Source organism: Cyprinus carpio, chromosome A17 (assembly GCF_018340385.1).
Source record: "Cyprinus carpio isolate SPL01 chromosome A17, ASM1834038v1, whole genome shotgun sequence".
Taxonomy (NCBI): Eukaryota; Metazoa; Chordata; class Actinopteri; order Cypriniformes; family Cyprinidae; genus Cyprinus; species Cyprinus carpio.
In genome coordinates, this window is record NC_056588.1 from 16,109,367 (window position 1) to 16,134,893 (window position 25,527).

The following is a 25,527-nucleotide window of genomic DNA, read 5'->3' on the forward strand; positions in this document are numbered from 1 at the left end:
CGAAATGAGCATCCCTACTTTGAGGTATAATCAGAGAAGACAGATTACACACTACAGCGGAGTGATCTGAGATCAGAATGGGTGGAATATCAGTGTGGTTTACAAATTGAGATAGATATTTAGAAAATAAGATATAATCTAACCTGTAAAATGATGTGCAGAGTGCAAAGGTATAGTCCCTACAGTTCTCATTCTTTACTCTCCAGATATCACACAGGTCATTATCCACGATAAGATCATTTAATGACTGTGAAGCCTGATCCCCATGTACAGTAGAAAAAGATCTATCAATTAAGGGATTACAAACTGCATTAGCGTCCATGCCAACAACCAAATTGTAATTAGCAAAACTAAGGAAGAATTTGGTAAGGTCTGGGAAGAAATCTGTGTCATATTTATTAGGGGAATAAAAAGAGAAAAAAAAAACATTTTTAAGTTATTCCATGATCCCGAGGCATATGTATTCCACCCATTCTCGTTTCCTCCTGTTTTCTCTATTAGAAATGGGAATCTTCTGTTCTGAAGTATAACAACTGCTCTTGAAGCACTATTATGGGATGAGGAAGCTATCAGTTTATAATATCTATTCTGAAACCGAGTCGCGTCTGAAGCCTTAAACTGGGATTCTTGAATAAGGGCTATGTCAGCTCGCATGAGATGTAAGTAATCTAGGCATTTTGATCTTTTTATGGGAGAGTTCAAACCATTGACATTTCAGGATATCACATTAAAATCCCTCATCCTGGAATTGTCATGGTATAAGCACACGAGAGGCAAGGGTAACCATGGTGACCATACACATTGACAATAAGCCCAACCCTCCGAAACACATAAATAATATTATAAATAAATACCGCAAACCCTGGTATTACTAACAATGTAATGGTTAAACTAACCAATGAACCGAATAACATATTGTAGGCAGCCCTGCAGGGAGATAAAAGACACCCTCTTACCTGCCTGAAAAGTAAAACTATTCGAGGCCATGCACTCGAACTATGTAGATATACTCAAATATCAGCGTCCCGCACATCCGGATATCCTTCACGGCCATACATAAACTTATTTCCCTACTTAAAGTGCTATTACAGAAACCAAAAAGGTTGTGTTAGTCCTTAGACATCTCTGCAGATGAAGCGGTAACCATTTCCGTAGTGGTGCTTAGAGACGTGACGAACCTCTCTAGTTCTCTCTGGGATTTGAAAAGCAACTGCTCCTGGCCGTTTCGCACTTTGACTAGAGCAGGAATGACTCAATGTCTAGTTGTTGGAGCGGTATTCTTCCTTCACCCATGGCTTTCCTTTTTTGAGACGTTCCCATGCTGAAGTCTGGAAAGAACCGTAAGTTGCCCCCTTCGTAACTCAGCGATGACGAGTTTCTAGCTCCCTGCAGGATCAATTGCCGGTCATTGTAGCGGAGGAGCTTAAAGATCAAAGTGTGCCCTTTTTCCTGGAAGAATCCTTGTTCGCATACAGCCGGTGCGTAAGTTCAATCTCAATCGTTCTCCCTTGTATAGCCGGTGTCCACTTTGGAATGTGGGTCTGCAAGAACTGGATTGCGTTCCCTCCTTCGGTTCCTTCAGTCAGGCCCACCAGCTTTAGATTATTTTGTCTGGATTTATCTTCATACAGAGATAACTTCTCCTGAAGCTCTTCTAGGCGGGACTTGCTGGCAATCGATTCCTTTGACATCTCGGACCGTAGCCTGTATGTAGTCAAATCTGTCGTTGAACAATTTTACATCCATTTCCAATGAATTCAAATGCGTAGAAATTGTTTATCTCCTCACGAACAATCGCCATCATGCTTAGCTTTATAGTGTTCAGTTGCTTGTCTAGCATCTCAGCAATGGCATCATGAAGGAATGAAATTAAACTTCTATTATATATCTATCTATATATATATATATATATTATATGCAGCAATAAACAACATGTAAACTAGGGCTGCACGATTCTGGATAAATTGAGAATCATGTTGTTTTTATATATAAATTGGAGATCACGATTCTCTCACGATTCTGAAGAAAAAAAAGATTAGAAAACTAAACAAAATAACAATTTACTAGTGGTTTTGACAGTGTTCATTGATTATGTCTTTAAAAAATATATTAATTTGAACAAAATTAAAAAAATAAATAAATGGAGTCAGTCTCTCATCAATAAAGACTTGTTTCACTATTAGAATCTCTTGAATTATTTTTTAAATTTATATTTATTTTTTTGTTGAGAAGTTGTGTTTGAATGCTTGAGTAAGTGTGTTAGTGTTAAAGTACTGACTTGTGTTAATTTTGTTTCGTTTTGAACGCTACTGTAGAGAATAAGTGTTTATACCCAAACTATAAACTTTTATCCCAGTACTTATGTTAATTAAATGTCTGTTAACACAGAAATAATGATGTGAGGTTGAAAAGACATTTTGTGTTGCTCTTTCTGGATCAGCAGCAGCCTGAATGATATGATTTATTAACATGGGCATTGACAAAACGTGCTTCTCACGCTCCACTGACACTTGTGATGTGAAACAGTCTAATAGACATATCTGAATCAATAGCCGCGTTTCCACTGTCGGGCTTAAAGCGGGCGTGCTAGTGCGTGCCAGGGCCAGTCGCGTTTCCACTGTCACTTCCGGGGCTTGATCGTGCCTCGTCGGGGCTTCCTCGGGGCCAATGGCCAGGGTTTTTTGGCCCGACAAAAACCTTGGGCCAAAGCGGGCCAGCTGGGGCTAGAGGAGTGGTTATGAACAAAGGCGGAGTTTCTCCGTGAGTGGAGAGCGTCAGAGCCGCGGATCATTTCAGAAAAATAACAGCTATAACATCAACATTAAAAACTTTTTAAAATAAGCTGAGCTCAAAACTCACTTTCAGTCAGCAGCGAGTGTTTGAAACAACGCGATCCGATGTGGATTATAATTATCATAAAAGGCAGGAATATTTATAAGCGATGTAAAAGACTATGCACGCTAAACATTAACGTTACCATAGTAAACATGCTAAATGCAACCACTTGGAGAAATCAGACGTCAGCTTCTTATTCTCTATCACAATTGTGTATTTATTTAGTACCATATTTTATCTGTCATAAGTCTCGTCTCGAAAGTTTAGTTCCGCGTAGCATGTCATCAAAATATAATAATGATTTTTGTTCGGGAGCTTTTATAAAAATAAAGTTATTATCATTCTTCTAAATGTGACGTATAAAGGCTACTGTGACTACAAATAAACAGAAACAGTCTTGACTGAATAAGCAGGCTATTTTCATAAGCGTTAAAAATAAATAAATAAAATAGAAATACATTTATTTCTGTGTGATTAATTTTGAGTCCTGATAAATTTATTCATTATGCTTAATGTATCACTAATAGTAAAACATCGATGCTTTTGAATTTGAATATTTAACAAAGCATGCAAACAAAAGGCCGCTGTTATCGTGTTCGGTTTGTGATCGCGCTAGTTCCAGTGACTTATTTCTGATTAGTTTTCTGATAACTTCTCTTTGTTGGTGAAATGATGGGGTTGCGTGACGTTGTTCCCGAGAGGCGTGTAAAGGGCGGGTTTTAGTGACGCGCAGCGGAGCTTCTGGCCCGACTGTGGAAACGCTGCGCTATTCTGGCCCGAGGCTATTAGCCCCGCCCGGCCCGTTTTAAGCCCTGGCTCGCACTGGCCCGACAGTGGAAAAGCGGCTATTGTCTTTCAGGTATAAGATTAGCCGATGGCCGATATATGATGACGATTTTTTTGGCCGATATGTTGTGCCGATTTTCTTTTTTTTTGATTCATCTCATAAAAGTGAGTTTGAGCAAATTGTTATTGCAGGGTACAAGATAGTAATAGTAGTAATAGCCCAATTTAGAGTAATAATACATGGCTCAAAACTTAAGCACCTTCTCAAAACAGTTCTGAAGCAAGCTTTTTGTTTGTTTACTGACGGACACCAGTGTTTCCCACAGACTGCAAATTAATTATCTGCCAGCAGAAGGTGCTGTTGTAGCAGAGATATAGTGGTTTCTCCCATAACGGCTGTAATCAAATAAGCACTGCTCACAAATGCTACTTTATCAGGCATTACAGGAAAGACAAAATGAAAATGACATTGAAGCTTTTCTGAAGACAGTTGGTTCTTTTTAAAGATACATTTATATAAAAACACCCATGCTGCATTTTAATTTTGAAATGTGAAGTGCTCATTTTATTTAACAAAGTATAATCTTTTTGGAAAATCTATTTGTGGCAGTCAGTTTTGATATAGTGACGAGCCGTCACAAATATATCGATGTATAGGAAACACTGGACACTGCTATAAGTCAAATGGCCATAGTGAAAACAAAAATAAAAGATTTCACACACATTACACAGCCTGCTGCTCCTAAATGCTTAAAAGTGCCCTGGCCACGAGCGATGAAATCATGGAGGATATTGTCCGACCTACGCACACATTACATGAGGAAAGTAAATGTGCACGTTATAATCAGCACAGAAGTTTCGTCTGAACTGAACATGTTTCTACTTTCACATGCAAATGACTTGTTGCACTTATGAATATGGCATCAATTCTAGTTGGGTAATTACACTTTTGAAACTGGCTGTTTTGCCCTGCCATTAGCTGAAGCTGTGTGTGAACAAGCCACTGCTGCAGAGTGTGAGCTGCTCCGTCTCTCACGCAGCCTCAGAGGGAGTTCAGCAACAATGCTTCGCTACCTGCCAGTGCGCTTGACTATAATTCGGCCTAATTTGCAGCACAATCGGCTGATGCCAATTAATTAAAAAATGCCAAAAATCGACCGATCAATCGGTCGACCTCTAATCATTATAATACTTTTTGTATACATTAATTCCTTAGTTTAAATGTTCTATCTGATTATTAGACAGACCTATATCCGAACAAGAGGAGAATGCGAGCTGTGTGCGCTCAGTCGCTGTCGCTCTCAGTGACATCAAAATAAAAGTCTGGCTCACCATCAAAATAAAAATCTCACCTCGAACACATCGGCCAAGCAGAAAAACTTATCGGCCAATGCCAATATTTGAAAAATGAGTTACAATATTTGAAAAATGGTGTATTTTGGCTGATATTTATGAGTTGGTAAATGTATCTGCTCTAGTGAGCTCGCGCTGCGCTGCCATTTGAACTTTGAGTTGAGAGGATAAATGGTCTGTGTGGCCATTTATAAGTAGCTTATTGTCAATAAGTAGCGCTGCTTCGTTATGCTTTTGGCTCATAAACATTATCGAACATTTATCGATCTCTTGTTATTGTATTATCAAGGAAAATTATATCACAGTAATTATTGTTAGCGTTTTATCACCCAGTCCTAACTTATAAGAAGTGTGGTGTGCCTCCCTTCTCCCAACAGTGCACATTTACAGTATGGAGAACCTGTTACTATGTACATTCAAAAATTTCAATTCAGATAATTCTGATTATATTGATATATAGATGTTTGTTGCAAGCGCATCTGAAAATTAGTGAGGGGACATAGTGAGCTGCTGTGGGGAAAGTACAAGATCCATATTGTCCTAAACATTAGACTAGGGCTGTGCGATATGGGGAAAATATGTAATATTTATTTATTTATTTTTTATTTTTTGACATATTGCGATTTGATTTGCGATTTTAAATTTGCAAAGTCAAGCTTCAGCTCAATATTGTTAATAATGTGCAGCACAGTACGAGTATCATTACCCTGCTGAGAAAAAAAACAAAAAAAACAGAAACAGTTTCCATTAAACCATTACAAAATTCCTTTTTGTTTTTAGCATTATTCCAATAGGAACTACTGTTGTTCTATTGGTTTCCATCTGCCATATTACATCCCACCAATAGAATCCATCAAATAAACCATTATAGTTTCCATTAAAACCAATACAATTCCCATTATAACTCTGAAATTCATTCAATTTTCAATTGTGTTTTGGGAGGGGTTCTATATATTTTTGTTATTAATGCTGCATGGAAGAACCAAGAGTGATAGTGTATCATATAAAAATCAATTTTGTGATCGCACATGTCAAAGGTTGAGGAATGAAACAGATTAATTATTGTAGTTTAGAAAAAGAATTACGTTCACATTTAACGATCTGTTAAATCAAAGTGTGTTGTCATGTGGGTGGTGACACCTCTTTTGCAACCTGTTAGCTAATCACAAACACACAAAGGAATCAATAGGTGGAACTGAAATTTTAATTTCACAAGAAGTATCCCATTACTGACCTTAAGTATTCTGATACTGGAATTGGAATCGATTTTCAATTCCCAACCCTAATTATTTGATTCTTTGTTTTCCTTTTTTTTTTTCTAATGGTAATTCTTCTGAAGTAAAACTTGTTAGGGGATAAACAACAGACATAGAACATCTATATCACTTTAATATGATCAAACCTGATTTGCTCACGTCAGTGATGCCAGATTAAATAGCAACAGAATATCATTCTTGTGTTGCTGTTTAAAACCATGTTGCATTTCCTAAACAAAAAATGTGGCCAACTTTCCGGTTACTTCATACATTTTCTTGCCTGAGCCAATTTTAACTTTAATGTGTTGATTTTGGACTCTGGAAAGCACTATACCTCAGTCGTCCATCTGAGCTGCTCTCATGAAAGATAGGCCTAGATGGCTGTTATGTAAATGTACGGGGCTTTTTGGCATTGTCAGTTGGGGGATTGTTTGATTTAGCTCTGTATTGCATATTGTCTCTGGTGCATTGTAGTGGGCGGCCATAAGATTGTTCTTATCTGCGGCCAACAGGCTGGAAACCACCTTGATAATGACATCAGCATGAATACCTGAATAATGTGGGGAGTGTGTGCAGCTCACATGTATGTTGGCTACGCTCAAGCTACATCTGTGTGTGGTGTAAGGCTACAATCCTCTTACCTTTTTATAGGAAAAATGAATTGGATTTTGCCCTGTCGATATCGGCAAAGCTGCATCCAAACAAACAACAGTGGCTTAGGGGTCTTAATGAAATAAATCTCTGTTTACCGCAGGCCTGTTTTTTTCCCTTTCTTTCTTCCTTTTTTTTTTCTCACACTTGTTCTTTTGTCTTAATGTAACCTTGACTTGGGTTTACACTTGTAATCAGTTATGGAGGTTGCATGAGAAAGCGAGTGCATGCAGACACTCACAATAGAGCCCTTATGTTGATCTAGTCTGCTGAGGAATGTCATTCCCAGGCTGTTTTGCATTCCTGCCTTTTGCATTATGGGATTGTTGCTCCGTCACTGCACAACGATGACCTAAGAGACGGCTATGTGAATTATAGAGGCATGCAGGACAAACTCCTGCTGTAAACTCTATAGAAATGCTAATAATTAATATTATTTATATATATTATATTGTCTTTGTCCTTTACTCTTGTCCGAGACAAATCAGGACAGATTAGCGTTTACTCTACAAATGTAGTGTGTTCCATCCTCTTGTGATCTGATGAGGTATAAATAAGGTCATGTTGTTGTCTGCACTCACAATTTCTTTCTTTTTATTTCAGGAGGAGTTAAGAGAGACAGACTTTTAGCATTCAGGGGAAGAGAGGAGGCAGGCGGGTCAGTGCTGACGAGAGAGGAGACCTGCTACAATCTAGAGGTCTTATCTTGGGCTGACTGGCAAACACAGGTGAGGACCCACATATAGCTTCTCCCCTCTGTGTGTCTTTGTGTTTTCACCCTCTTTTGGTTCTCAGGGCTTAGGACCTCCCGCCCACAGACAAAACTGTTGTCACGGCAACATGTTAGACAGTTGTGCAGCACCATAATCCCAGAGCAGTCTTCAGGGAGGAGGGGAAACAGGGAGGGCATGGCAGAAGTGAGGGGAGCAGTGCATTAGTGAGGAGTGAAGCCTGATTAAATGAGGGATAGTGTCAAAGATGAGAGAGGTTCTGTATAAGACAGAAGGCTCTGCTGAGGTCAGACTGAGAGGCAGAGTGAATCAGAGTTTCCTGGAAACTCCAGTGATTTTCATCTCAGCCATCATTTGTGCTGCAACAACTTCTGTTATCAGCACTGCTTTACTTCCTGACTCCAGCAAGATGGGAGCTTAGATGATGCATTTGTGCAGGCTGGACTTTAAAGGGTTATTAAATAGCCTTTAACATTATAACACGTACAACTTTTTGTCACGCTCATGGTAGGTGTGCAGGTCTTCAAGCGATAGTTCACACAAATATTAATGCTCTGTCATCATTTAATCACCAATATGCTGATCCAAACATGTATGTTTTGACTACAAAGTAGACAAAGCTAAATATAGGTTATGTTTTTTCAGACTTCAAAAAGGACAAAAATGAAGAGTGAAAATAATTTAAAAAGTAGCCCATATGACTTGTGTGCTATATTTAAGTCTTCTGAAAAAATGTGATTGTATTGTTTGAGAAACATACAGATAATTGTTTTTTATTTATTTTATTTCAAAATGTATCTTTATTTATTTAAAAATGTGTATGAAACCTTTTTGGTAATTTGTTTTTTATTCACAAATTTTTTAACTAATTTCTCAAAAATCATTTTATGGATGTCTTGGAAAGTCATGGAATTTCATTGATCAAAATCATTATTTATTGACTGCACTTGCAGCGGTATCCATGTGGGTCACTTCAGTTTCCAGATGTTCATACCCATAAAGACCTGCACCTGTCAGGAGGTCACATTTTCTTATATTTATATTTGATCATAGCATGGGCAGGCTCTCATATTGTATGCCCACAGTTGAAGTAGTTAGAGATGTGGAATGAGGAACGTAAATGGAGGAGGGGTAGATGGAGGGACAAAGGTTATCCATTATCCTTATTGTGTGGTCACATGTCTTTTCTTTATCATATGGGATGGGTTTTCCTGGAAGGAGACGCCCATTTTACGTGGTATCACTGTTTCTTGTATAATTCAGTGGTAGACTGTTGGCATCTCAAGTCAACAGCAAATACTTCAATCTTAAATCCTTCTTGCCATGAATACTCTCGTTACAAGAGCTTCCTCCAGTGTCTCCCTCAAATGCATGCCTCATCACCTGACTCACTGAGTGACAGAGCCATGACTCAAGGCTGTTTGTTACTGAAAACTGTCTGAGAAGATTTAAGGAAAGGCTTGAGGGGTGAAGGGTCAGGGCTGCTCACATCTGCAAGGTCTTGTTGGGGGGTGAAAAGCGAGTTGGGGTTTTCTGAAAGTGTCAGCTGTCAGAAATGGGGATGATAAAAGGGCAGATAAAACTGATCTGGCCTGTCTCAGACAGCTGACACAGCTCTCGCTCACAGCCACAAGGCCACTGCAGTTGAGAAGAGCACTGTTTGGCTGTTTGTTTTTCTCTCTGAGCCTTTTGTGTGAGGATGACTCGTGTGTTTTATTCTCATATTGTGCAGTTTTTAACACGGTTCTTTAAATAACTGTACACTCATAAAGGAATAAATGCCATAAATAACACTGTAATTAATCAGTGGTGCTGCCTGAGGGTAAAGTGGTAAAACAAGTAGAGGTTGAACAGATCGTAGTCGATCCTCAATCTGTACGGGCCAAGCCCCATGGTTTGGCACACATGATCCGCGGATTAATTGCAAAATTTAACCATAATAGTGTGTGTTTATCATTTGTATGTGTTTACACACTGGTGATTTTAAACCATTCCAGCCTAAGAACAGGTGAAAGAGAACTCAATTCTGTACTAGTGTGTTGTTTTCTATGCCCACAGTTGCATACACATGAAGCGTGCACAGTAGGGATATGCCGGTATCAGATTTCCCTGTTGCGATTAATTGGCAATGTTTTTATCACGGTATTGAAATTTAGTTTAAAAAAAGTGGTCATAATACAGTATAACAGCTTAAATAATTTTTTTCTTATAACAAAAATAACTAAAAGTTTAAATACAATAAAGCAATACAGAAAAATATATAAAGTTAAAAGTTTTACACAGATTAAAGTGCAAAAGAACCATAAAGACCAATAGGTATGACTTTACCAAAAGACCTCATTAGTTAACCTTAGTTAATGCATTAATATTCACAATGAGCAATAGCTACATTTGCTACAGAAGTTATTAATCTTTGTTAAAAAAATTCAAGTCTTAGTTCATGTTAGCTCATTAAATAACACAGCTGCAACTTTTGATTTTAACAGTGTGTTATTAAATATTGGAATACCTAAGATTAATGAATGTTCAGAAGAATTTTTCATTGGCAGTTTGTTAACTAATGAATTAACTAATGTTAACTTTAAAGGATTAGTTCACTTATGATTAGTTCACCTGGAATGTTTTCATCAAAAACCTTTATTTCTTTTCAGCCGAAGAAAGAAATACATAAACATCTTGGATGACATGGGGATGAGTAAATTATCAGGAAATTTTAAGTTTAAAGTGAACTAATCCTTTAATTATGTTTGGACTTTCTTGGTTAGGTTCTTAGTTTTTGCTGTGGTATCGAAGAAATACCTAGCTTTAAGTAATAAATGGAAAGCAAGTTACATTTTGTGATCCATTGAACTACTAAAAACAAGACATCTTCCTGTTGTGACTGTACAGAGCTTTTTTGTGTTTTGCTAATTTAAGTTTTAATGGATAATGTCAGGTATTCCTTATCATGGGACTTGGATCTTGTCCCAAACACATTCGTCCACTCTCTCCCTCAACTGTCAAATTTTCACTGTCCTATAAAAAAGACAAAGAAACTTAATGTCAAAACAACTGGATATGTGATGGATGGATAGATAGATTGCAGATGAACTACATTCTTTATGGATGATTAGTCTTGACTAGACTACACATGTATTACAATAAAAGCAAAAGAAACTGTCTTTCTACATTTTCTGAAAGAAATTATAAGTGCTTGCCTGGTCAAAACCTGTTGCCACCAGGGCTAGGTATCGTTCAAAAATTTCTATACCGATACCAGTTCCTTAAACAAGATTACATTGCACATCTTGGAACAGTGATGAACATATTTTCTGAAATATGTCACTTTTTTTTTTCTTCATCTGAAACATGCTGCAACTTGTATTCCAAAGTCTCATGTAATGCAAAGCACTCATAAAACAAGCAAAACATGCGCAACGCATGCACACATGAGAGAGACATGTAGGCTATAACCTAGCACATTTCACACAGGCTGCTAGTTTCAATTTCACTTTGCCAAACATAGTGTATACTTGACATGTAAAATAAATGTTTATAGTAAATGCCCCTGTAATTTTTGCATGTCTTATATTTACGATTTAGTTTTAATCCAAATAATGCATGTAGGGCTGAAACGATTTATTTGACATTATCGACAACATCGGCAAAAAAAAATTGTCGACATATTTTTGTTGTCAAGTAGTCATTTTATCTCATATGGACACAATGTAAGAGCCTGCAATAACATGGTTTGACCAGTGTGGCACTGTAGCGCAAGACGGTAATTCATCCGTCCCGGATGCAATTCAAGAGAAGACGTCATCGCTTCATAGCAAACGCAGCAGAGCCAAACCTGAGGCTGCTGAGCGGTGTTTTGATGATTATGTAAACACATGCTGCATGCTTTCATCTCAATAACAGAATAAACAACAAAAACTGACCACGGTGTGAAAGCAAAGCAACAGTCTAAAACGCATCTGATTACAGCGATATGGATGTCTGCACAAGCTCTGCAGTTCGGTACTCCATTGAAGTCGTCACATTTATTTATATAACGTTAGTACTTTATGCAATAGATACTCTAAAATCAAGCACCTTTACAGTATTAAACATGAAATCAAGAGTCAGTGTCGCTTTCAGTTAGAATTACAACCTGATTTTCTGTTATAAAGCAGCTCTCCAGTGTGAAGCTAGCTAATGATAAAATCTTTTTATTAGTGGGAAAAAAAAATATTATTTAATTAAAGTGATAGTTTGGTTTGCAGAGATTAAAACTTGATCAAGCTCAGGACTGTTTTGATTATCATAGCCTTATAAGGTTTTTTAAGAGAGATTTTGTTGTGAAGGTTGTGCTTGAATAAAATAGTTTATCCAAAAATAAAGAACCTAACCCCTACCTCTATTTTGTTTCATATCTACAAAAGGAGATGTCAGGCAGAATGATGTCATTCAGTGACTTTTTCATATGGCTAACTAAATGGCGAATGAGAGTTTATAAAAAATAAATAAAAATTTAATATTCGATGATTAGTCGATTTAATCATACTAATTAAGCTAAGATTATTATATTATAAAAGTTTTTGTTTGTTGAATTGATAGTTGCATGTGCCAAGTGAGCGAACAGCAATCTTGCTTCCTCTTTACCGTCAAAGTAACTTTAGTAACTTGTGCATTGTTTTACTTGCTTTCTGACCGAACCACAAGCTTTCCAGTGATGTCTGTGAGAAGGGAATATTTGCTTGACAAGCTCGCACATCTGTACCACTGCACGTTCTGTCAACTCAGCGTGCTTATCAGCTCACGCACATCAGCCATACAGGCATGAATATCATTTATATTAATTACATACATGTACTTTATAGACATCCTTAATCTCTAATATCTCCATTCTGCTCTCTGTTGGTCTGTTGTCAGTGATTCTTTATCTGGACACAGCACTGTTCACGCACTCTGTGGTATTGGCTTTTAGTTTCTGAGCATTTTTAGGAGTACGGGTACAAGTACAGGAGTGCAGCATCGGGCCCCTAAGTATCATTCATGCCTGTAGCACAAACAGTTCTGAAAAAATATGAATTAGGGTTTAGGGTTATAGTAGATCAAGCTTGTAAACAAAAATGTGTTGTATGGGTAAGATTTTAAATGAAAAGATAATGTTAAAAAATGTAATGTGAAAGTATTTTTGAAAAACACTTAAAATATCTTTGATTGTGGAGAGCTCCTCTTACCGCTGTTCCCTCTTTTCTAGGTGTGGCTCTCTGTCTGGAGCTGCAACTGACCTCAGCCCTGCTGTCATGGCCTCAGCCCTCACACCATGCAGAAAGCACCCCTCCTAACCCTCATACCTCACACACACTCACACCACAAATCGCCCCACACACGCACAGCCATGATGACCGCCTCCCACATGAATGGATATGTGACAGAGACAGATGGCGGGGGAGGGAGCGGCGGAGGCACTGACTTTCTGGAGGAGGTGGTGCAGAGACACAGGGAGATGGCTGTGGACTGCCCCAGTGAACTGGGTGCCCGCACCCTGCCCGTCAGACGCAGTGCTCAGCTGGAAAGGATCCGTCAGCAGCAGGAGGACCGCAGAAGACGGGAGGAAGAGGGCCGCAACCGACAGGAACTTGACCTCACCTCGTCCATGCGCCTCAAGAAACTCTCCCAGAATCCCAAAGTGGGCATCGATAACCCCACCTTTGAGCAAATGGAAGGTCCGGGTGGCTCCATAGGTGGTCTGCAGAGCCTCACTGCACCACCAGCTCTACTAGGTGGGTGTTATAAACTGCTAATGGGCATTGTTTCCAAAGACTGCTGCTATAAACCCGCCTCTTGACATGTTCAGAGCTAGCACCAGTATTGTGGGTCTGAAAGCCATGGTGTTTAGCATACAAATTGAGTCATGGTGCTCAAGGGGGATGTACGAGTTTGAATCTGGCTTGCAACATTTTTTGTTCCCACTTTCTTCTCCACATTGTTTCTGTCTTTACTCCTTTCTATCCTTAATAGTGATAGACTGGTAAATCAGATACGATCAGTGTTGTTAAAAATCATTTTCATAAAATATAATATTAGATGAATATCTTCAATAACATGAAAATTTGAAACATTTAGATTAGTTAAGTTGAAGTACTAGAACTAGAACTGAAATAAAACCAAATTAAAGCTAGAAACATTAAAAACTGATAAAAATGAGAGACAAAAAATACTAAAACTTAAATTCAAATGAAAATATAAAAATAAAAACTAATTCAAATGTTTAATAAATTCTGTAATATTATATAAAACATGATATGCAATGACATTCAGACATTTTAAACTGATTAGATAGTGTCCAAAAAACATAATTAACCAATACTTTCCACAATCATATGACAAAAAGTGACAAAATGGCACAAATGGTTATGGAAATGTGAGTTTGAAACTGATTCAGAGGAACTGAAGAGCACTTGACTGCTAAAATCAGCATGCATGAGTGAAGTCATTCTTAGAGGAGGCAAAGAGCCGTGTTACTGATGACTAAGAGTGTTCAAGAGCCAAAGAGCCACTGGACTTGAAACTAAATGAGGACAAGTCCATTTATATGCCCCATTATTTTAATATCTTTTTAGCTGATATTTTATTTTATTATTATTATTTAGTTTGTTTTTCACCTTTCATTGCTTTCCTCACACCATAACCTGTTAGTCTTTCTCTTTAGTTTCTCTTGACATGAAGCCTTTCACTAGAGTTTAATCTATTAGATTAGACACACACACACACATGCTCAGCTCTTCCAGTAAATTCTTGGTTTTGAATAGATCTCCATTAAGGGAAAGTCCAGAATGCATGGCGAGGATGAACAAACTGAGTTACTGTGCAAATGAGAGGGGCACTTGGAGTTGCTGCTGAAAGTCATGGCCGAGGGATGTGTGCGAGTAGAATTCCTCAGGGAGGGAGAAGAGGACCCGCCAAGGGGGAGGTTAATTAAAAAGGCTTTTATGAAACATTCTGGCCCAGACCACTCTTGCTATACTGTGTTTTCCTTTTTTGTTTGTGTTCCAGTTCATCTCTCTGCATTGTTTGTCACGCTCTCCCTATGCTATTTTTGGACGGTCTAAAACTCTTTGTAGCACTAAATTGTGCATAAAATATAGCCTGTCAAAAACAGCAAAGGCAACACTTAGGATATTTGATTTACCCACTATGACCTCTATTAGCCACCCACTTAGACATTACACACCACACAAGGAAAACACACCCACATGTCTCACTCCTATTGTGGAGAATCACTCCTATAAAGGGGAATTACAGCATAGCTGAAACTTGGTTAGTCAAGGACTAAAATAGCTGAATTACATCTTTGATTTAGTCAAATGTTGTGTGATGTGGATGACGAACAATAAACATGCTCATTGAGGGAGTCTTTGTTGAGAGGCCATGTCATCGGTTTTCTGGGTGAATGATTCAGAGGTATGTACTGTTGTTCCTCTTTGAAGTTACGGTTTCTTCTGTTTTAACATCAGGCTGTTTTTGAGATATATGAGTGATCTGCAAGCATACTTATGGTTTGTGTTTGTGCTTTCAGAGCTGGAGGACCTGTTGATGTCTCTCAAGCAGGTGCAGCATAGTTTAAATGACTCTCAGAGTCAAGATGACATAGAGCTGGTTCTACAGCTGGTCCAGAAGCCTGACTTCCAGAAAGCCTTCAACATTCACAACGCTGTGGCCCACTATATGAACCGGCCCAGCCCTCCCTATCCCATGATGGACCACGCACAGAGCCTTGCACAAGAGGTGAGCCGCACTTGTTAAATACGTGAATTGAGTAAAAGATGAGCAGGAAGCATGCAGACATGGTAAATATGGATACATAAGAAATTTGGCATCACACATTTGGCATCAGAATAGGCCTACTAATATTAAAAAGAAGCTAGACAAAGAAAAGTGGAGGGTTTTTCCCCTCTGAAGGCCAAGAGGGGTAGGTGCTTGAAAAAATAAAAAACAAATACACAAAAGACTTGGAAAAAAAGAAAAGGTTTGAATCTGCTTCGTCAAGCTACTCCTGGTTAAATGCAGCAGTGTGTGGGCCTAATGTCATAAAGTCACATGACTGTCCGCTAGGAATGGGCGCTATACCAGTATGAAAGTGGCTACCGGTATTATGTTGTTCCATGATATGGATTTTGCGATACCGCGGATACCGTTACATATTTGCATTTATATAGTTTTGTTCAATTTGGAACGCTTTGCAAATTTTAACACAAATGACGAAAAAGAGTCAAGGCTGAACGTTTTTGTCCTCTGTGTGCAACACCGTACTACACAGGCGTTAGTAATCAAACACATAGACCACTGTAACAGACCAAATTAATAGAGCACAAATCGCCTACTGCAGTGGTTCCCATAGTGTATAGTCAGCAGATTATTTTGCAAAAGAAACCTTTGCAGGGTGATAAAGACTACACTGCGTAACTCTCCCGCTTATCATGCGGCCACTTACCTGATAAGTAAATAATTGAACGCAAAATATTAATTTAATATATTTTAATTACCTCAACATGACTCGCAGTACCCGCATGAGCGCTCCGTTATCAGTTGTAGAAGTTGTGGTTGTATCAATAACAGACCACTTGATGGCGCGATTGATGAATCAGAGTTATATTGAGTTATATAACTCTGACACAAAGGACCGTTTTAAATATTCATAAGAGAATCATAAAAAAATATCAAAAATATCAAGCAGCACAACTGTTTATAACATTGATAATAATCAGAAATGTTTACTGAGCAGCAAATCAGCATATTAGAATGATTTCTGAAAATCATGTGACACTGAATACTATAATGATACTGATAATTCAGCTTTGATCACAGGAATACAGTAGCTTATGTGTTAAAATATTCAAATAGATCTAAGATTTAAATGGACAGTATTTCACAATATTACAGTGTTTACTTTATTTTTAATAGATAAATGTAGGTGTGTTTATATTGATCTGTTATTTGAATACTGAGTATTTGACAATATTAAAGGGCACCATTAAAAAAAAGACTTTTCATGTCTATGTCCAATCCCTTACTTTTTCTAGTTATATAAGGTTAAAATATTTTGCCTGTAATTTTTTCTTATATTGCAATATAATATCGATATCGCCTGGACAGTGTAAAATATTGTGATATGAATTTTAGCTCATATCGCCCACCGCTACTGTCCACTTTCCACCTGGTAAAGGAGCTTTTGAAAAAGTGTGTTTGTGGATTAGTTCATTTGCAACTGGGGACCTCGTACAAACTAATGTTGTTAAAATGTCTAAAAAACATGTTTGATTTCTCTCCACTTCATCTGTCATTTGGAGACATCTTAATGCTTTTGCTTCATCCCTAACTATGACTCAATGTCTAATAAAGGTCTTGTGTATGGACTGAGATGAACAGGATATAGATGAAGAGATACACTACCGTTCAGTGAGATTTCTCCACCCTTTAGCGTTCAAGAAAGAAAGTAATGATTTTATTCAGCAAGGATGCATTAAATTGATCAAAAGTGATAGTAAAGACTTTTATAATGTTACAAAAGATTTCTATTTCGAATAAATAGTTTTATTTTGCAGAATAAATGGGGCACTAAATCAGCATATTTAAATAATTTTTTGAAGGATTGTGTGATTGTGAACAATGGAGTGATGACTGCTGAAAATGTAGCTTTGCCTTCACAGAAGTAAATTATATTATAAAATATGAAGTTATTTTAAACTATAGTAATATTTTAATGTAATAATAATTTAAAATGTAATATATTACTGTTTTTATTCCGTATTTTTGATCAAATAATTGCAGCCTTGGGGAGCATAAGAAACTTCAATGGAAATGTGCAACATGAAAGTTGTTTTGGATATATTAAACCGATTTTCAAGGACACATGAAGAGCTGTGAGACAGGAACTCTGACAGCTGTGAAGCACAACTTCAGACCTGATTTGATGTTTGTCACTTGTTCTTTGCATCTCTTTTTAGAAGCACTGTTAGAGGTGAAGTGACACTTTGCTGAATGTGTCTTATTGTTGACTGTTTATTTGTTGATACTGTTATTGCATTGTTTGAATATGTGAACCCAGAGAATACATAGCTTGGAAATCAGTAACATCAAAGAACAATTCAGGACAAGAGGTTTCAGAGTATTCAGTGGTTAAAAACAACAAAAGGGCAATTAGCAGACTGGCTAATAGGGGAGCATCTGCATTTGTGCTATTAATGGCACTTAGCAATGGACTGTTCCAACTGAAATAGAGTTTTTGCATGTGAATAATACTTCATTTTCTTTTAAATAGTTCTGCCGGACTCAGTTCAGTTCAGTATTATAGTCATATAATCATTTGACAGTCACAAGCTGTAGGTGCATGTCTGTTGTAGGTATGAACAAGTAGTTGGTAAAGTTGAAACAAAGTGATTAGTTAACACACCCCACCCAGCACTTTTCTCTAAAAATAGTGATTACACTACTCTTACTCCTGGTTCTTTGATCCATGTTGCCAAGATAACTGTAACCAGAGCACAAAAATTTAAAACAGGCACATTAACAACTATTGTTTTAGTCTGTTTGTCATAGTATAATCAAGTTGCGTCAATGCCATGTGACTAATCACAGGAAAATAATCATGACTTGAAAATGTCATGACTTTGCTGGTTGGCTGAGGTCACCACACATTTATAATCCTGATTAAATGACAGTTAAGGAGATCTGATATTTTATAGCAGTGCAAATGATTGGCTCAATGCATATGTGCACAAATTAAGAGGTTTTATGGTGAAAAGGTTCTTTAGTTGGAGTCAGTGTTGTGTGAAGTGCTAATGAGAGCCTGATAAACTCATCGTTGTTGTTTTTGGTTATCCCACTCTGTGCAGTACAATACAAGACACAGAGTTGCTCTGTCCTCCTCATTCATTAAGAGCCAGATCCACTGACCTGTGCTGTGCTCTCACAGTAATACTCTCTCTCATGGGAAAGGTTACCAGAGCCAGTGTGGACTGTGGACACATCCCATCCAGAGCTCTTGAATATTATGCCCGTATTTTCTCATAAATACTGTATTTTCTAAAATTCTACAAAAATATCCCTTTATAGTGTATGTTCTCCACCTGTAACTGATTTGTAACTGATTTGTAGAATACAAGGACTTGTAACTGTAGGATCACTTCCAAAACTTCTCCAAGTCCCCCATTGCTCTGACCCCTTGATACAAAGCTGTACTTTGTGTTTACAAAAATCTTGCTGAAATCCAGAGCCCTACTTTCTGTTACTGTGTTGTAACTTTGCTGTGGTATAATCTGAAAGTAAACATCATTCCCTCTTAGTGTTTTGCATCAGTCATATGGATTATTTCTCATTCCTTTGCCACAAAGTGATTTTATATGACAGTTATCATCCGAGGTTGTGTGCATGGTTAGCAAAGTTTAATTTCTGTAATGTTATAGGGAATTATAGGGAAATAATGTAGAAGTGGACTTGATTTCATCCATTAGGATTTCTTTAGATCTTAAAAGTAGGCTGTGATATTTTTGGTTAATATTTTTCCACATTTGTCTGCAGAAAAAAAGTCATTTCAGAGGTAGAGAAAGTTGTTACGTTTTGATGACACTGTGAAATCTTTAATTTTTTTTTTCCTCAAGACTATGCCCTGATGATTCGTACATAATTAGACCAGGGACATTTATTAAGAAAGTGAACACCAACAGTTTCCTAATATATCTGTGAAATCACAAACATGAACTATGTTCAAAAGTTTGGGGTCAGCACTTTTTTTTTTTTTTGAAAGAAATTAATACTTTTATTCAGAATGGATGAATTAAATCAATGTTACAAATGTTTACTATTTTAAAATAAATGCTGTTAATTTCCAAAAATCCTAAAACATATGTATCACAGTGTTCACAAAAATATTACACAGCACAGCTGTCTTTAACACTGTACACTGTACTTTATAATAATGTTTTTACAATATTACTGTTTTACTATATTTTTGATCAAATAAATGCAGCCTTGATAAGCATAAAAAAAATGTACTGATCCTAAACCTTTGATTTTAAGTGTACATTATAAAAACTGAAATGCAATTTGTCAAAGGTGTTTAAGTCAAATTCCGCACTTTCTCCTACCGTACTTTAGGCATGATAAATGTAGTAGTGTTGTTGTACTGCTGTGATGACCTGATGTTGTTGAATCTGTCCTCACAGGTGGAGGTCATGATGCACAACAGCTCGCAGAAGGAAGGACTTGAGCTAGGCACCCTGCTCAAAACTCCTCACATGCAGGTCTGTCTCCATCACATGCACACACATCTCCCAATTCCCCCATTTCTCCACTATGTTGCTGTGCCGATGACCACAGCTGTGATCTCAATCCCTGTCCGAGAGCCTGAGCTCTTTTGAACACTATAACATGACATTGAGGTCAGACTCATGTCTACTCTGTAGAGCTCTTTGGCTTTCATCCTGAATATAACCCATCATCTCTGGCTCTCTATATCCTTCAGGCGCTTATGATGGCCCATGACAGTGTGGCTGAACAAGAGATGCAGCTGGAGCCTCTTGTTCCTTCTGTCGGTCAAAGTGAGACTCTCACCCAGTGGGGCGGGGAGACTGTCAAAATTGTGCGGATTGAGAAGGCAAAGGACATCCCATTGGTGAGGATATTCTTTCATTGCTTTTCCTCCGAATTTTATGCACTTCTTGACATTTAACCTGTATTAATGTGCACGTGTATTTATGCAGGGAGCGACTGTTAGAAACGATATGGACAGCGTAGTCATCAGCCGCATAGTGAAAGGAGGGGCGGCAGAAAACAGTGGCCTTCTGCATGAAGGAGATGAGATCCTGGAGATCAACGGCGTGGAAATCCGTGGCAAAGATGTCAACGAGGTCTTCGACATCCTGGTAATTACTTAAAAAAAAAAAAGTTGGCAGGAAGAAGAAAGAGGAAGAAGTCTGTTAGGTTTTTGATTATAAAAAACTTAAGTATTTAAGTACTGAAGTATCTAAAAACATTCTTAGGCCACTGGACACTGAATGTTGTTGTTTTTCCATGTTCACAGGCGGACATGCATGGCGTACTGACTTTCATTCTCATTCCCAGTGCGCAGATCAAACCACCACCTATTAAAGAAACTGTGGTGAGCCTTTCAGTCAGAACTAAATTAATTATTGCTTGAGTGAAGCAAGGCATAAATAGAACTTATGAGTGATTAAACCCATATCCCTGTATTCACCCAGATGCATGTGAAGGCACATTTTGACTACGACCCCTCAGATGACCCTTACGTTCCATGTCGAGAGCTCGGCCTGTGCTTTCAGAAGGGAGATATCCTCCACATAATCAGCCAAGATGACCCCAACTGGTGGCAGGCATACAGAGACGGGGATGAAGACAACCAGCCTCTTGCTGGCCTGGTCCCTGGTACTGCATCTCACATGCTGTTCTATGGATTCAGATTCTTGTTTAAATATTTCTTCCTAGTTTTTTTGACTTTCATGCATACATGTCTTTTTCTCACTGATTGTCCAGGCAAGAGTTTCCAGCAGCAGAGAGAAGCAATGAAGCAAACCATAGAGGAGGATAAAGAGCCTGAGAAATCAGGTTAGGGTCACAGATCTCATGCACACTCTTAAATGCATATGTGCACAACTCTAAATTCTCATCTTCTTTTGACAGGAAAACTTTGGTGTGCAAAAAAGAACAAGAAGAAGCGAAAGAAGATGCAATACAATGCTAATAAAAACGATGGTGAGTCTTTTCAGACTGTTGTTGTTGTTGAGTTCTACAGTAGTTTGTTGTAGTTGCTCCATCTCATCCATTTCCTATTGTTCTGCAGACTTTGATAACGAGGAGATTCTTACATATGAAGAGATGGCACTATATCACCAGCCAGCCAATCGCAAACGGCCCATCGCTCTCATCGGCCCACCAAACTGTGGTCAAAATGAACTCCGACAAAGACTCCTCTCCAGTGAATCGGACAGGTTTGCTGGTGCTGTTCCTCGTAAGTATCAGAAAACACTGTTTTTCAGCTTGTGTAACTATGTAATGTCCTGAGCTGCAAACTCTCTTTGCCACAGACACCACACGAAACCGTCGTGATAACGAGGTGAATGGCCGCGATTATCACTTCGTGTCCCGTCAGGCCTTTGAGATGGACTCTGCAGCAGGGAAGTTCATAGAGTCTGGAGAGTTTGAAAAGAACCTCTATGGCACCAGCACAGACTCAGTCCGACAAGTCATCAACACAGGCAAAATCTGCCTCCTCTGTGTACACACTCAGGTGAGATGGACCACTCAGAACACGCTGGAAACAATGCCCTAGCACAAGGGTGACCAATTGTGTTCCTGGAGGCCACTTTGCTGCAGAGTTTAGCTCCAACACACCTACCTGGAAGCTTCTGGTCATCTTTAAGACTTTGATTATCTGGTTCAGGTGTGTTTAATTAGGTTTGGAGCTAAACTTTGCTGGAAGGTGGCCCTCCAGGAGCAGAATTGGACACCTCTGCCTTAGCAGTTTGGTCGGAAATTTTGGAAATCCAGTACCACGTGCATTTCCTTGAGGATTGTTGTTATTCACTGTTTCTTCCCCCTTCTTTTAGTCTTTAAAGGTGTTGCGCAGTTCGGACCTCAAGCCCTACATTATCTTCATTGCTCCTCCATCCCAGGAGCGATTGAGGGCCCTCTTAGCTAAAGACAACAAAACCCCAAAGGTAAACATCGGCCCTGAAAGATCACCTCTCAGGAGCTTTCCACATACAACATTTTTGCAGTCCACTGTGCTGATTTTCCATTGTTTTTCTATGTAAACATGCACTAGACAGAAATCTCAGACCTGTGTGCCTGAATCTCAAGCCTTTTGTAGAATCTTGTGCATGACATGGCGCTCAGACTTTTAACCCTTGTGCTGTGCTGAAAATCCTTTGATTCATTTGGTGTTTGCAGTCAAAAAAGACCGGCCTTTTTTACTTTGCATTTTGTTGTATCTTGTTCATATCTTGGATTCAGTCTTTTTGTAAACTTTTTTTCTCTCACTGTGGTCATAGGCTTCATTGATCTGAGCTTATGCATCTCAGTTTTTGAGTAAAAAATGCATTATTTGGGGCAATTTGGCCTATGAATAATCAGTTGCAAAAAGAAATAGAAAACGTACTATTTGAAAGAAAACAAATTGATACAAGATTTGGTACAATGAGAGATCTTCAAGTAGTTTTTATAAGCCAGTAATTTCTGACTGGAAAGTGTTAGAAGGTGGGAGTTGTTATACCCTGTGTGAGCAAAGTCAGTACATTCTAGTCCACTGCAATAAGAATTAACTAGCATATTTAGGAAAAAGAACATCATCTCTGGGTCAAAATGACCAGAACACAACATGAGGGTTAAAGAACGCAAGCCGAGCCCTTGCTTTTTTTCCCCATTCCTTTGCCCTCTGTCTTTCGTTTTAAATGCAAAATCATGTTCTGGGACTACTACTCCAATTTTCATGGTTTCACACCCTCTCTTGTTTCAGCCTGAGGAGCTGAGAGAAATCATTGAGAAGGCCCGTGAGATGGAGCAGAATTACGGCCACCTGTTTGACGCCGCCATCGTGAACACCGACCAGGACAAGGCCTTCCAGGAGCTGCTGCGTCTCATCAATAAACTAGACACTGAACCTCAGTGGGTCCCCTCATCCTGGCTGCGCTGAGATGAAGCCCACTCACAGCGACCCCTCCACAGACGGGTGTAAATGAAGAGCAGACTGTTTGTGAATCGCACACTCTTATGCCGCTGTTTCAACACTAGATAAGGACACTACGCGCCCTCTGACCTCACCAGAAGTGTCTGTCTGCACTGCGCTTCCAGCAGGCTGAGGAAATGAGAGTTTTTATGTCATAATTCGGTTGATCATGGTGTGTTTTTGAGTCCGGGCGGTTACCCACATTCCAGTGAGAGAGTTACCAGCACTTGGTGCAGCAGTAGAATTAGGGCTTCTATACTGCTTTTGATAACTATTTATGATTGTAAATATTCTATATGTATTTTTAAAGATGTTTTTGGACAAATGTGGAGGGTTTAAAATGTGAGAAATCAACTGTAAGTCACCGTTTTAAAAGTCCAGTGAGATATTCAAACTCCAGAATAGTTTGGGTTCCCTGACATTATTAGTGGACAAATATGTTTGTACACTCTGTTCTCTCCTCTTTCACCCTGAAACATCAAACTGATGTACAGTGTTACAACAGCATCCAGCAGTGAGTTCAGTGGCCATCTGAACAACTCTTTCAAGCTTAAAAGGCACTAAAAGGGATAACTGTCAAAGCGACTGATGCCTTCTATCCCTGTGGCGCTGCCTCAGTGTACCTATGGCAAGCAACACTGTGATTATGACAGAAGTTAATAGTACACTTCAGGTTTTTTGAGAGTTTGCAAGGCCACATATGAACCTAGCTGCAATATTGAAGTGGCTAAATGTAAGTCTATGCTCTCTGTCTCAGTATTCACATGCACTTCCAGCACTCAGAAGTGTAACCAGTATTGTAAACAGTATTTGACAGCAATACAGGGAGGTTCACCATCTGAGTGTCAGCGCGGCTTAGTCTTAGTCAATGCTTCTGCACAATTTCAAATGTTTCATTTGTGATTTGTTTATGATCGGATTTGAAGGTTCTGTGTTGTTTTTATCCATTTCAACATTAGCAAAGGGCTTATGTTTTAACTTTTGGTAATGCTCTACATTATTAGGATCATATGAAACCTGCCAAGAACATGTCCTGGTCATATTTCGCCCTAAATCAGAAAGAAAAAATAAAAAGGCTTAATTTTCTTTAAGATTTTTTTTTTAATTATTGTAATAAAGTCAACATGCTGTTCAATCATTAGAATCTAATCTCACTTTAAAGATTTTTTTTTTCTTCCTGTTTGGCTTTGGGGTGTAATCTTACCTGGGCATGTTTCATGAGATGGTTTTCCATGGCTTTGGATTATCAAAATGATGAAACGTCAACTCAATGTTGAGGTGAGATGAGTTTGCTGAATGTATGCTTATGAATGCATGATTTTGGGGTTTGTTTGGCCCATGAGTGCAAATGCTGGAAGTGAGGAACACTTCATCTTAATGCGTGCACATGATTGGTAACAACGCTTTTAAAAGAAGGACTGTCAGTTATTGCAGACAAGTATTATCTCCATAGCTGATTCAAGCACACACTGGAAACGGTGTTACTGAGATTTGGTCTGCAGAACTGTTTTTACAGTTGTTTTTGTTTTGTTTTATTTTCTTAAGATAATCAATGTGTCTTTAGAAAGCAACCGTATAATTTTTTTTAATTTTTTGTACAGAATAGCTCAGCCACTAGGAAACACCGTTGAGGTTTTTACTCTTGTGCACTACACTTTGGTTTGTGTTGTGAGTGTGGATGGAGCCAGTAACCTGCTGTGCTACACCTGTCTCATGTGATCTAGCCACATGCCAGTCAACTGGAAGTAGAATTAATGAATGTAAAAGAAGAATCACCTTTCCTTCTCAACTGTTTTTGTATGAATTATACAAGTGAATTAAAGCCCAGATTAATAATGTTTTTTGTCTTTTTCTTTATAGATGAGATGGTAATTGAATGTTTATTAAGATTCTGTGCATATACAGTATATATATATATAAATATATATATATATATATATATATATATATATATATAACATTTGAACCTGTTAAGTTTTAGATTTTAGAAGAGAACGGTGTTGGTAAATTGTTAATTTAAAAACTCAAACTAAAACAACATTTATGAGGCTGCTGAAGAAATTGTGCTTAATTACTGAAATTAAAATAAAATACAAATCTTAGCGACCCTAAAAATATGAATAATAATTCGGTATGATTTTCTTTAATTTAAATTAATAAATGTATTCATTAATGATGCATTTGTCAGACGTGACCGTATATTATA

General features: G+C 38.2%; 1 protein-coding gene across 2 annotated transcripts in view; it reads left to right on the forward strand.

The window, feature by feature from the left end:
* The window catches only part of LOC109063364 (protein PALS1-like), a 40,037-nt gene extending 14,878 nt beyond the window's left edge, over nucleotides 1-25,159 (forward strand). Inside the window, exons 2-15 of one of the 2 annotated variants that reach the window (XM_042774234.1) lie at nucleotides 7,485-7,609; nucleotides 12,837-13,362; nucleotides 15,159-15,367; nucleotides 19,804-19,881; nucleotides 20,103-20,252; nucleotides 20,341-20,502; nucleotides 20,661-20,738; nucleotides 20,839-21,022; nucleotides 21,131-21,202; nucleotides 21,278-21,349; nucleotides 21,438-21,605; nucleotides 21,682-21,884; nucleotides 22,204-22,314; nucleotides 23,112-25,159. In XM_042774234.1, the coding sequence (XP_042630168.1) occupies nucleotides 12,903-13,362; nucleotides 15,159-15,367; nucleotides 19,804-19,881; nucleotides 20,103-20,252; nucleotides 20,341-20,502; nucleotides 20,661-20,738; nucleotides 20,839-21,022; nucleotides 21,131-21,202; nucleotides 21,278-21,349; nucleotides 21,438-21,605; nucleotides 21,682-21,884; nucleotides 22,204-22,314; nucleotides 23,112-23,288 (2,124 nt within the window). In that variant the 5' untranslated portion in view covers nucleotides 7,485-7,609; nucleotides 12,837-12,902 and the 3' untranslated portion in view covers nucleotides 23,289-25,159. The remainder of the gene's footprint in view (nucleotides 1-7,484; nucleotides 7,610-12,836; nucleotides 13,363-15,158; nucleotides 15,368-19,803; nucleotides 19,882-20,102; nucleotides 20,253-20,340; nucleotides 20,503-20,660; nucleotides 20,739-20,838; nucleotides 21,023-21,130; nucleotides 21,203-21,277; nucleotides 21,350-21,437; nucleotides 21,606-21,681; nucleotides 21,885-22,203; nucleotides 22,315-23,111) is intronic. The other variant, XM_042774235.1, reaches the window with a different exon arrangement.
* Nucleotides 25,160-25,527: the final 368 nt, after the last annotated feature.